This window comes from Somniosus microcephalus, chromosome 4 (assembly GCF_052327205.1).
Source record: "Somniosus microcephalus isolate GS21.2 chromosome 4, FLI_Smic_1.0, whole genome shotgun sequence".
Lineage (NCBI taxonomy): Eukaryota > Metazoa > Chordata > Chondrichthyes > Squaliformes > Somniosidae > Somniosus > Somniosus microcephalus.
The window spans coordinates 154,034,739-154,047,949 of record NC_140990.1 but is presented as its reverse complement, the minus strand read 5'-3'; the positions used below and the strand labels follow the sequence as shown (position 1 = coordinate 154,047,949).

Sequence of the window (13,211 nt, the reverse complement as noted above, 5' to 3'; positions counted from 1 at the left end):
AGGCTGGGTCTCTTTTTGCTTGAAAAAAGGCTGAGGGGGTGGCCTAATAGAGGTCTTTACAATTATGAAAGGTTTTGATAGAGTGGATACAGAGAGAGTGTTTCCACTTGTGGGGAAGAGCATAACTAGAGGCCATCAATATAAGATAGTCACCAAGAAATCCAATAGGGAATTCAGAAGAAACTTCTTTACCCAAAGAGTGGTGAGAATGTGGAACTCGCTACCACAGGGAGTGGTTGAGGAAAATAGCATAGATGCATTTAAGGGGAGGCTGGACAAGCATATGAGGGAGAAGGGAATAGAGGGTTATGCTGATAGATTTAGATGAGGAAAGACAGGCGGAGGCTCGAGTGGAGCATAAACACCGGCATGGACTGGTTGGGCCGAATGGCCTGTTTCTGTGCTGTATATCCCATGTAATCCTATGTGTACAAAAGATAAAGACAGAAAGGAGGAGAGATCGTGAAAGAAGGAATGAGAAAGTGTGCAAAAATGTTGGAAACAAATTGAGCTACTGAGGCAATGAGAAAAATTGTATGAGAGAAGAACAGAAGACAGAAAAACAGAGGGAGGAGGAGGAGGAGAGGGAATTAAAGAATGGTAAAAAGCAGAAGGACAACTGGACAATTCACTGTCAACAGATGGAAAATCTAGCTCTTGGACAAATCATTTCTGTAAATCCATAAGTCATTGAGTATATTTGCGACAGAGAGTGATAGATTTTTAGATACGAAGGGAATCAAGGGATATGGGGATAGTGCGGGAAGGCGGAGATGAGGTAGAAGATCTGCAATGATCTTATTGAATGGCGGAGCAGGCTCGAGGGGCCAATTGGCCTACTCCTGCTCAACAGTCCCACTAAGCTGCACGACCATGCAGTGGCCTGGAGGTCCCGGGAAGGCCGCTCACCGGCTGTTAAATGGAAGATACTGCACATGTGCGAAAATTTTAATGGACCGTGCAGCCAGTTAAAGGGACTGCACAGGAAAAAAAATTAGAGGGAACATTGCTCCTGCTCTTATTTATTATGTTTCTGTTCAATGCTGTTGGAGGTCAATTACTATCTTAAAAATAGCGAGTTTCACCAACAAGTGGTGATGAATCGTTACCTTGTCTCATTAGCTTGTCCCGCTGGTCAAGTACCCTGTATTTCTCCTCAGGATCAACGGCAACTGTGCCAATCAGATGACCGAGAGAAGAAGGTAGAGTCCCTGCGCGCTCAGGTACGGATGCCTGATCTTCCATCCCTGGTGATTCCTGGGATTCATTCTCAGACTGCAGGCTCTTTGAAGAAGATGCCTTCTTAACTGGTGACCTGCGAGGAAATCCAGTTAACAAACATCTGATTCTGTTTTAAACTCCAATTCTTCCCATATTTCTTCCCTCACTTAGCCCCTCACATTCACTTTGACTGTAAAAGAGAGAGCGTTGGATCATGCAGCTTGCGAACATCTTCCTGCAGTGCATCACTTATGGATGAAGCCACCACTGCCCTAGACTGATAAACTCACCCAGTGTTAGCCGGGATCAATCCCTGGGGAAACTCACGCAGTGTTAGCCGGGATCAATCCCTGGGGAAACTCGCCCAGTGTTAGCCGGGGTCAATCCCTGGGGAAACTCGCCCAGTGTTAGCCGGGATCAATCCCTGGGGAAACTCACGCAGTGTTAGCCGGGATCAATCCCTGGGGAAACTCGCCCAGTGTTAGCCGGGGTCAATCCCTGGGGAAACTCGCCCAGTGTTAGCCGGGATCAATCCCTGGGGAAACTCGCCCAGTGTTAGCCGGGGTCAATCCCTGGGGAAACTCGCCCAGTGTTAGCCGGGATCAATCCCTGGGGAAACTCGCCCAGTGTTAGCCGGGATCAATCCCTGGGGAAACTCGCCCAGTGTTAGCCGGGATCAATCCCTGGGGAAACACACCCAGTGTTAGCCGGGATCAATCCCTGGGGAAACTCACCCAGTGTTAGCCGGGATCAATCCCTGGGGAAACTCACCCAGTGTTAGCCGGGATCAATCCCTGGGGAAACACACCCAGTGTTAGCCAGGATCAATCCCTGGGGAAACTCACCCAGTGTTAGCCGGGATCAATCCCTGGGGAAACTCGCCCAGTGTTAGCCGGGATCAAACCCTGGGGAAACTCGCCCAGTGTTAGCCGGGATCAATCTCTGGGGAAACTCACCCAGTGTTAGCCGGGATCAATCCCTGGGGAAACTCACCCAGTGTTAGCCGGGATCAATCCCTGGGGAAACTCACCCAGTGTTAGCCGGGATCAATCCCTGGGGAAACTCACCCAGTGTTAGCCGGGATCAATCCCTGGGGAAACTCACCCAGTGTTAACCGGGATCAATCCCTGGGGAAACTCACCCAGTGTTAGCCGGGATCAATCCCTGGGGAAACTCGCCCAGTGTTAGCCGGGATCAATCCCTGGGGAAACTCACCCAGTGTTAGCCGGGATCAATCCCTGGGGAAACTCGCCCAGTGTTAGCCGGGATCAATCCCTGGGGAAACTCGCCCAGTGTTAGCCGGGATCAATCCCTGGGGAAACTCACCCAGTGTTAGCCGGGATCAATCCCTGGGGAAACTCACCCAGTGTTAGCCGGGATCAATCCCTGGGGAAACTCACCCAGTGTTAGCCGGGATCCACCCCTGGGGAAACTCACCCAGTGTTAGCCGGGATCAATCCCTGGGGAAACTCACCCAGTGTTAGCCGGGATCCACCCCTGGGGAAACTCACCCAGTGTTAGCCGGGATCCACCCCTGGGGAAACTCGCCCAGTGTTAGCCGGGATCCACCCCTGGGGAAACTCGCCCAGTGTTAGCCGGGATCCACCCCTGGGGAAACTCACCCAGTGTTAGCCGGGATCAATCCCTGGGGAAACTCACCCAGTGTTAGCCGGGATCAATCCCTGGGGAAACTCACCCAGTGTTAGCCGGGATCAATCCCTGGGGAAACTCACCCAGTGTTAGCCGGGATCAATCCCTGGGGAAACTCACCCAGTGTTAGCCGGGATCCACCCCTGGGGAAACTCACCCAGTGTTAGCCGGGATCAATCCCTGGGGAAACTCACCCAGTGTTAACCGGGATCAATCCCTGGGGAAACTCACCCAGTGTTAGCCGGGATCCACCCCTGGGGAAACTCACCCAGTGTTAGCCGGGATCCACCCCTGGGGAAACTCGCCCAGTGTTAGCCGGGATCCACCCCTGGGGAAACTCGCCCAGTGTTAGCCGGGATCCACCCCTGGGGAAACTCACCCAGTGTTAGCCGGGATCAATCCCTGGGGAAACTCACCCAGTGTTAGCCGGGATCAATCCCTGGGGAAACTCGCCCAGTGTTAGCCGGGATCAATCCCTGGGGAAACTCGCCCAGTGTTAGCCGGGTTCAATCTCTGGGGAAGCTCGCCCAGTGTTAGCCGGGATCCACCCCTGGGGAAACTCACCCAGTGTTAACCGGGATCAATCCCTGGGGAAACTCACCCAGTGTTAGCCGGGATCAATCCCTGGGGAAACTCACCCAGTGTTAGCCGGGATCAATCCCTGGGGAAACTCACCCAGTGTTAGCCGGGATCAAGCCCTGGGGAAACTCGCCCAGTGTTAGCCGGGATCAAGCCCTGGGGAAACTCACCCAGTGTTAGCCGGGATCAATCCCTGGGGAAACGCACCCAGTGTTAGCCGGGATCAATCCCTGGGGAAACTCGCCCAGTGTTAGCCGGGATCAATCCCTGGGGAAACTCGCCCAGTGTTAGCCGGGATCAAACCCTGGGGAAACTCACCCAGTGCTAGCCGGGATCAATCCCTGGGGAAACTCGCCCAGTGTTAGCCGGGATCAATCCCTGGGGCAACTCACCCAGTTATAGCCGGGATCAATCCCTGGGGAAACTCACCCAGTGTTAGCCAGGATCAATCCCTGGGGAAACTCACCCAGTGTTAGCCGGGATCAATCCCTGGGGAAACTCACCCAGTGTTAGCCGGGATCAAACCCTGGGGAAACTCACCCAGTGTTAGCCGGGATCAATCCCTGGGGAAACTCACCCAGTGTTAGCCGGGATCAATCCCTGGGGAAACTCGCCCAGTGTTAGCCGGGATCAATCCCTGGGGAACTCACCCAGTGTTAGCTGGGATCAATCCCTGGGGAAACTCGCCCAGTGTTAGCCGGGATCAATCCCTGGGGAAACTCGCCCAGTGTTAGCCGGGATCAATCCCTGGGGAAACTCACCCAGTGTTAGCCGGGATCAATCCCTGGGGAAACTCGCCCAGTGACAGAGTCCACCCCTGGGGAAAGTCGCCCAGTGACAGAGTCCACCCCTGGGGAAACGCGCCCAGTGACAGAGTCCACCCCTGGGGAAACTCGCCCAGTGACAGAGTCCACCCCTGGGGAAACTCGCCCAGTGACAGAGTCCACCCCTGGGGAAACTCGCCCAGTGACAGAGTCCACCCCACTGAAGCACATCTTAATAACAGAGGCAATGTATTTTGTGAATTGAGATGAGAACTTCACCGAGCACGAGGAATGATAACAATAAGGCTGTGGGACAACGAACAGTTGGGACAATTGCATATTGTTTCTTGTACCCAACAGTATTGAAAAACAATTGGCTGTGGCCTTCAAAGCAGAGGTTAATACACACAATTTCCTTGCACAAACCAGTACAGAAGGTTGTCTTAATGTTCTAACGGAGATTGGACAAAGTAGTTCTTTCACCTCTGGGACCCAAGTCTTGGAACATTTTGTCGCCTCCCAAATCTGTGTTTGTCTTTCCCACAACTCCATGTTTGAACATCTCCATCAGGTTTCTGCCCTCCCACAGCACCAAAGTGACCCTAACCAAAGTCACAAATTACATCCTATGTGACTGTAATAAACTATCCAACCGCATCCTTTGACAATGTCCAGGACACAATCCTCCTCCTTGGCTGTCTAGCCAAGTCCGACTGCCTTGGTTCCATACTTATCTACACGTAGCCAGAGCATCTCCAGCAATGGCTTTTCTCCCATCTCATTCCCATCCCATTGCCTCCAGAGAACCCCAAGGATCGAGATGTTGTCCCTTGGCAGCAGCAATTTCCACTTGTCTGATGATAACACCCAACTCTACCTCTCCACCATCTCCCTCAGCCCCTCCACTGTGTGGTCAACTCTACCTCTCCCCCATCTCCCTCAGCCCCTCCACTGTGTGGTCAACTCTACCTCTCCCCCATCTCCCTCAGCCCCTCCACTGTGTGGCCAACTCTACCTCTCCCCCATCTCCCTCAGCCCCTCCACTGTGTGGCCAACTCTACCTCTCCCCCATCTCCCTCAGCCCCTCCACTGTGTGGTCAACTCTACCTCTCCCCCATCTCCCTCAGCCCCTCCACTGTGTGGCCAACTCTACCTCTCCCCCATCTCCCTCAGCCCCTCCACTGTGTGGCCAACTCTACCTCTCCACCATCTCCCTCAGCCCCTCCACTGTGTGGCCAACTCTACCTCTCCCCCATCTCCCTCAGCCCCTCCACTGTGTGGTCTACCTCTCCCCCATCTCCCTCAGCCCCTCCACTGTGTGGTCAACTCTACCTCTCCCCCATCTCCCTCAGCCCCTCCACTGTGTGGCCAACTCTACCTCTCCCCCATCTCCCTCAGCCCCTCCACTGTGTGGCCAACTCTACCTCTCCACCATCTCCCTCAGCCCCTCCACTGTGTGGCCAACTCTACCTCTCCCCCATCTCCCTCAGCCCCTCCACTGTGTGGCCAACTCTACCTCTCCCCCATCTCCCTCAGCCCCTCCACTGTGTGGCCAACTCTACCTCTCCCCCATCTCCCTCAGCCCCTCCACTGTGTGGCCAACTCTACCTCTCCACCATCTCCCTCAGCCCCTCCACTGTGTGGCCAACTCTACCTCTCCCCCATCTCCCTCAGCCCCTCCACTGTGTGGTCTACCTCTCCCCCATCTCCCTCAGCCCCTCCACTGTGTGGCCAACTCTACCTCTCCCCCATCTCCCTCAGCCCCTCCACTGTGTGGCCAACTCTACCTCTCCCCCATCTCCCTCAGCCCCTCCACTGTGTGGCCAACTCTACCTCTCCACCATCTCCCTCAGCCCCTCCACTGTGTGGCCAACTCTACCTCTCCCCCATCTCCCTCAGCCCCTCCACTGTGTGGCCAACTCTACCTCTCCCCCATCTCCCTCAGCCCCTCCACTGTGTGGCCAACTCTACCTCTCCCCCATCTCCCTCAGCCCCTCCACTGTGTGGTCAACTCTACCTCTCCCCCATCTCCCTCAGCCCCTCCACTGTGTGGCCAACTCTACCTCTCCACCATCTCCCTCAGCCCCTCCACTGTGTGGTCTACCTCTCCACCATCTCCCTCAGCCCCTCCACTGTGTGGTCTACCTCTCCCCCATCTCCCTCAGCCCCTCCACTGTGTGGCCAACTCTACCTCTCCCCCATCTCCCTCAGCCCCGCCACTGTGTGGCCAACTCTACCTCTCCCCCATCTCCCTCAGCCCCTCCACTGTGTGGCCAACTCTACCTCTCCCCCATCTCCCTCAGCCCCTCCACTGTGTGGTCTACCTCTCCCCCATCTCCCTCAGCCCCGCCACTGTGTGGTCAACTCTACCTCTCCCCCATCTCCCTCAGCCCCTCCACTGTGTGGTCTACCTCTCCACCATCTCCCTCAGCCCCGCCACTGTGTGGTCAACTCTACCTCTCCGCCATCTCCCTCAGCCCCTCCACTGTGTGGCCAACTCTACCTCTCCCCCATCTCCCTCAGCCCCTCCACTGTGGTCTACCTCTCCCCCATCTCCCTCAGCCCCGCCACTGTGTGGTCAACTCTACCTCTCCCCCATCTCCCTCAGCCCCTCCACTGTGTGGTCTACCTCTCCACCATCTCCCTCAGCCCCGCCACTGTGTGGTCAACTCTACCTCTCCGCCATCTCCCTCAGCCCCTCCACTGTGTGGTCAACCTCTCCCCCATCTCCCTCAGCCCCTCCACTGTGTGGTCAACTCTACCTCTCCCCCCATCTCCCTCAGCCCCTCCACTGTGTGGTCAACCTCTCCCCCATCTCCCTCAGCCCCTCCACTGTGTGGTCAACTCTACCTCTCCCCCATCTCCCTCAGCCCCTCCACTGTATGGTCAACCTCTCCCCCATCTCCCTCAGCCCCTCCACTGTGTGGTCAACCTCTCCCCCATCTCCCTCAGCCCCTCCACTGTGTGGTCAACTCTACCTCTCCACCATCTCCCTCAGCCCCTCCACTGTGTGGTCAACTCTACCTCTCCACCATCTCCCTCAGCCCCTCCACTGTGTGGTCAACTCTACCTCTCCCCCATCTCCCTCAGCCCCTCCACTGTGTTGTCAACCTCTCCCCCATCTCCCTCAGCCCCTCCACTGTGTGGTCAACCTCTCCCCCATCTCCCTCAGCCCCTCCACTGTGTGGTCAACCTCTCCTCCATCTCCCTCAGCCCCTCCACTGTGTGGTCAACCTCTCTGCCATCTCCCTCAGCCCCTCCACTGTGTGGTCAACCTCTCCCCCATCTCCCTCAGCCCCGCCACTGTGTGGTCAACCTGCTTGTCCGACATCAACTCTACCTCTCCGCCATCTCCCTCAGCCCCTCCACTGTGTGGTCAACCTGCTTGTCCGACAGCAACTCTACCTCTCCACCATCTCCCTCAGCCCTCCACTGTGTGGTCAACCTGCTTGTCCAACATCCAAGTCTTGGAGGAGCTGCAGATTCTTCCAGTTTACACTGGGAAGACTGAAGCCATCATTTTCAGCCCCTGGCATAAACTCTGCACCCTTGCCACTGATTCCTCACAAAGACCACTTACTTTCACCTCTGTATCCTCATCTGTTTCAGTCCATCTGCTGCTGAAACCCTTACCTGTGCCTCTGTCACCTCCAGACCAGATTATTCCAACACTCTCCTGGCCAGCCTCACATCCTCCATAAACCTCAGCACATCCGAAACTCTGCTACCCACATCCTATTCCACACCAAGTCCCACTCACCCATCACCCAGTGTTCGCTGACCGACACTGGCTTCCGGTCCCCCAACAGTTTTAAAATTTTGCATCCGCTTATTTAAATCCCTTCATGGTCTCGCCCCATCCCATCTCTGAAACCTCCTCTAGCCCCAAAACCCTCACCTCCCCTAATTCTGACCTTTTTTCCTGAATCTGCCTCTGTGAAGCACCTTAGGATGTTTTTCTACATTAAAGGTGCTATATAAATGCCAATAGTTGAAGACAAACAATTGATTGCTGGAAGCTAGCCTTCTGTTGCCTTTCGGAACTTTGTGATATTAATCTGAACGGGGAGAACTAACACGTCCATGGTCAGGTTTTATCCCTAGTCTGTGCCAGGTTAGCCTATCTTAACCAGGGTGGGCGTTGGAGCCCAACAATTGGCCCCAGCAGATCGGTACTAGAGAGGAGAAAGATCATCCAGAGCTCCTGCTCCAAATCTCTACCCAGTTGAAAGTGTGCGTGTAGACACAGGCGAGGACCAGATCGGACTCAGCTGCGATACCTCCTCAGTCGAATGCCCTAACACTCATCATCTAGGTTGACACATGAAGAATAGATATGGCAGCTAGAATGACTGGCATCCATGGAACCATAACCTAGAAAGGAGTCAACGGATTCATGATAGGTTAGGAGATAAAAATTGGTGACAAAGGAGGAAGTAAAAAGTGACCTACATATTAAATTTGCTATCTGCACACTTTATTTTGGATCACCATTCTGTCATACCTCTAAATGGTATCTCAATAGGATTTTCTCCATTATACACTGATCTGCCATACAGTCAGGCCTGCAGCTACACGTCTGCCCCTAGATGAAGCTGCATAAGCTCCAGATCTCCATACCTACACCACCAGCATCACTAATACACCGAGGGAAGTTCCCTTTCGCCTGAGCTTCTATGGGCAACACCATGGGAGATCCATGAGATGTGTGTAAAATGGCGTCACCTGTTCGCAGTATTTCCTACAGCAGGAGATCTTGCGGTTGGATTACGCAGAGGCGATTGCTCAAAGTTAGCTTTGTCCATGCAACGCTTCCCTTCATCTCCTTTGGGTATGTCCATTGCTTCCCGACAAGACTTCTTCCCAGGACCTGAAGGTACGGGGGCAGGAGGATGGAAAATAGGATGTTATTACTTCATAACTACGAGATATCAGTAGTCATTATCCAGGCTTTATTTTGTTAATCCCATCCTACAGGCTCATAAGAACCAAGCATCGGGAAAACTGCAGTCTTGCCACATTCTTGCAGTCAAACAATAACCACCCTGACTGCAGCAGAGAGCTTGTCCCAGGGAACCTCCATGGAGCTCATTAAAACAGACAATCCAGCTGGTTCAGTAGCAGCTGCAGTTCCGACACTCCACACTGAGGTAAAATGACTGAGCTCCCAGTATTAGCCAGGCCAGCAAGGAGGGAAGTCATAGTCAGAGAGTTATACAGCACAGAAAGAGGCCCTTCGGCCCATCACGTCCGCGCCGGCCATCAAGCCCTGTCTAATCTAATCCCATTTTCCAGCATTTGGTCCGTAGCCTTGTATGCTATGGCGATTCAAGTGCTCATCCAAATGCTTCTTGAATGTTGTGAGGGTTCCTGCCTCTACCACCCTTTCAGGCAGTGAGTTCCAGATTCCAATCACCCTCTGGGTGAAAAAGTTTTTCCTCAAATCCCCTCTAAACCTCCTGCCCCTTACCTTGAATCTATGCCTCCTTGTTATTGACCCCCCCACTAAGGGAAAAGTTCCTTTCTATCTACCCTATCTATGCCCCTCATAATTTTGTACACCTCAATCAGGTCCCCCCTCAGCCTTCTCTGCTCCAAGGAAAACAACCCCAGCCTGTCCAGTCTTTCTTCATAGCTGAAGCGCTCCAGCCCAGGTAACATCCTGGTGAATCTCCTCTGCACCCTCTCTAATGCAATCACATCCTTCCTATAGTGTGGCGACCAGAACTGCACACAGTATTCCAGCTGTGGCCCAACCAGCATTTTGTACAGCTCCATCATAACCTCCCTGCTCTTATATTCTATGCCTCGGCTAATGAAGGCAAGTATCCCATATGCCTTTTTAACCACCTTATCCACCTATTCTGCTGCCTTCAGGGATCTATGTACATGCACACCAAGGTCCCTCTGATCCTCTGTCGTTCCTAGGGTCTTACCATTCATTAGGAGTGGGCCTTTGGCGTAGCGGTAGCATCCCCGCCGCTGGGCCAGAAGGCGTAGGGTTTCGAACCCTGCTCCAGACAGTCCCGGAAAGTGGAGTTGGAGCTCCGGCTCTAAATTCTGGGTTGACATCCAGCGGGATACTTGCGTCCATGGGTGTGGGTGGCCCCCCCGCTCGTATGGGTTGTGGGAGCCCGTAAAATCCTCCCGCCATAGGACTAACCACCCTAATGGCTGGTATGAAGATGGTTACGGTCACGGAAGGAGCGTTAATCACGGCCAGAAATCCTTCCACCACTTCATACAGTTCCCCAAAGGGAACAGTGTGAAGACACGCACGACGACGATTCATTGTGTATTCCCTTGCCTTGTTAGTCCCTCCAAAATGCATCACCTCACACTTTTCAGGGTTAAATTCCATTTGCCACTGTTCCGCTCATCTGACCAACCCATCTATATCGTCCTGCAGACTGAGGCTACCCTCCTCGCTATTTACCACCCCACCAATTTTCGTGTCACCTGCGAAGTCAATCAATACCAGTATCGGAAAAGAAATGTTGATGTACAAAGGGACCTGGGTGTCCTTGTACACCAGTCACTGAAAGCAAACATGCAGGTGCAGAAAGCAGTTAGGAAGACAAATGGTATGTTGGCCTTCATTGCAAGAGGATTTGAATACAGGAGCAAGGATGTCTTAATACAGTTATACAGGGCCTTGGTGAGACCACACCTGGAGTACTGTGTGCAGTTTCGGTCTCCTTACCCAAGAAAGGATATACTTGCCATAGAGGGAGTGCAGCGAAGGTTCACCAGACTGATTCCTGGGATGGCAGGACTGTCGTATGAGGAGAGATTGGGTCGACTAGGCCTGTATTTACCAGAGTTTAGAAGAATGAGAGGGGATCTCATTGAAACGTATAAAATTCTGACAGGGCTAGACAGACTGAATGCAGGGAGGATGTTTCCCCTGGCTGGGGGGTCTAGAACAAGGGGTCACAGTCTCATGATAGGACATTTAGGACTGAGATGAGGAGAAATTTCTTCACTCAAGAGGGTGGTGAACCTGGGGAATTCTCTACCACAGAAGGCTGTGGAGGCCAAGTCACTGAATATATTTAAGAAGGAGATAGATAGATTTCTAGACACAAAAGGCATCAAGGGGTATGGGTTGAGAGCGGGAATATGGTATTGAGATAGAGAATCAGCTATGATCATATTGAATGGCAGAGCAGGCTCGAAGGGCTGAATGGCCTACTCCTGCTCCTATTTCTCTATGTTTCTAGACCCTGGACCAGACCACTTCTTGGTCAGAGAGTGGTGCTGAGGGGAGGAAAATGAAGGAAACAATAGTGTGTATTTTTGCAAAATGCGGTGCCTGCAAAATATTTAATGTACGTGAAGTAACAGTATGCTCCAGTGTATTGCTGAATTAAACATTTGTTGCACCTTCCTTCTTCCTACAATTTACAGCGTTTTAAAAGCCAAACTTGGCATCACCTAATCGCTACGTGCAAGTTTCAGCTTGGCTTAGTGGTAGCACCCTTGGCTCAGCTAGGAGGAGAAAGGTTCAGGCCCCATTCCAGAATTTATGTATACAGAATCATAAAAATGAACAGCACAGAAGGAGGCCATTCGACCCATCGTGTCTGTGCCGGCCGAAAAAGAGCTATCCAGCCTAATCCCACTTTCCAGCTCTTGGTCCGCAGCCTTGTAGGTTACAGCACTTCAGGTGCATATCAAAGTACTTTTTAAATGTGATGAGGGTTTCTGCCTCTACCACCCTTTCAGGCAGTGAATTCTAGACCCCCACCACCCTCTGGGTGAAAAAGAAGCTCTTCAACTCCCCTCTAATCCTTCTACCAATTACTTTAAATCTATGTCCCCTGGTTATTGGCCGCTCTGCTAAGGGAAATAGGTCCTTCCTATCCACTCTAACTAGGCCCCTCATAATTTTATACACCTCAATTATATAGTGCAGTACTGAGGGAGTGCAGCATTGTCAGCGGTGCTGTCTTTCAGATGAGCCGCTAAACCGAGACCCAGTCCACTTATTCAGGTTGATGTGAAAGATCCAATAGCACTACACAAAGAAGAACAAAGAATCCTCAGTGTTCTGGCTAATATTATCGCTCAACCAACACCAAAGCTCTTCATGACCAGCTCTCAAGCTGCTTTCACACTGCCAAATACCAATGCCAGCTCTGAACATATGGGTCTCACACAACCTGCACATCACCAAAATAGGGTCACTTTTGCATGAAAAATACCACAAAAAATGTCATTCTAATTCATAATAAACACTCAAAAATTTAGAACTGCCATCGTTTATTAAAAAAAGGAACAGAAATGCCACCACATGATATTAAATGGGTTAATGATGCCCCGTGAGGAGTAAGTTGTATGTACCAAGGACAGCAGCTGGGAAGATCTGGCAAATTTACTTTGGGGTTACCATGAGCTATGCAAGGCCTGTATGTGGCATAAACACAGCCCAGTATCGAAGTGGCTTCAGACGGAGAAGAGTACAAACTGCAAGGGCACAGGGGTAGGGAGAATAGAACATAAACTTTTCCTGTAACTCACTGCTTTTCTTCCGTTGCCAAAATATTTCAATCTGATGCTTGCGTAGAGACTTCCCTTTTTTCTTTGCACTGGATGCAGATGCCTTTAAAAGAAACATATTCATTGCAACACTCTCCTCATCCACTAACACACATGCAAATGTTGAAACTTTTGTTGGGTTTTGGGTTATAGGGTTGGTCTGTCAAGTTGCTATCAGGTTTGAAAAACTTCTCCTTTTCCCTCCCAAAAAATGTGAGTGTTCAGCTCATGGTGCCTGTGCTGGCTCTTTGAAAGAGCTGTCCAATTAGTCCCACCTTTGTGCTCGTTCCCTGTAGCTCGATAATGGTTTCCTTTTCAAGTATTTTTCCAATTCACTTTCGAAAGTTAATACTGAATCTGCTTCCACCATCCTTTCAGGCAGTGCATTCCAGATTATAACAACTCACTGCATAAAAAAAAAGTCCTCATCTCCCCTCTAGTTCTTTTGCCAATTAT

General features: G+C 52.0%; 1 protein-coding gene across 1 annotated transcript in view; it reads right to left on the bottom strand.

Moving 5' to 3' along the window:
- mcm3ap (minichromosome maintenance complex component 3 associated protein) overlaps positions 1 to 13,211 on the bottom strand; it is a 129,086-nt gene that overhangs the window by 111,394 nt on the left and 4,481 nt on the right. The window contains exons 3-5 of the mRNA XM_085985353.1: positions 12,738 to 12,819; positions 8,940 to 9,084; positions 1,110 to 1,315 (exon numbers count right to left, since the gene is read on the bottom strand). Of these exons, the coding sequence (XP_085841479.1) occupies positions 1,110 to 1,315; positions 8,940 to 9,084; positions 12,738 to 12,819 (433 nt within the window). The remainder of the gene's footprint in view (positions 1 to 1,109; positions 1,316 to 8,939; positions 9,085 to 12,737; positions 12,820 to 13,211) is intronic.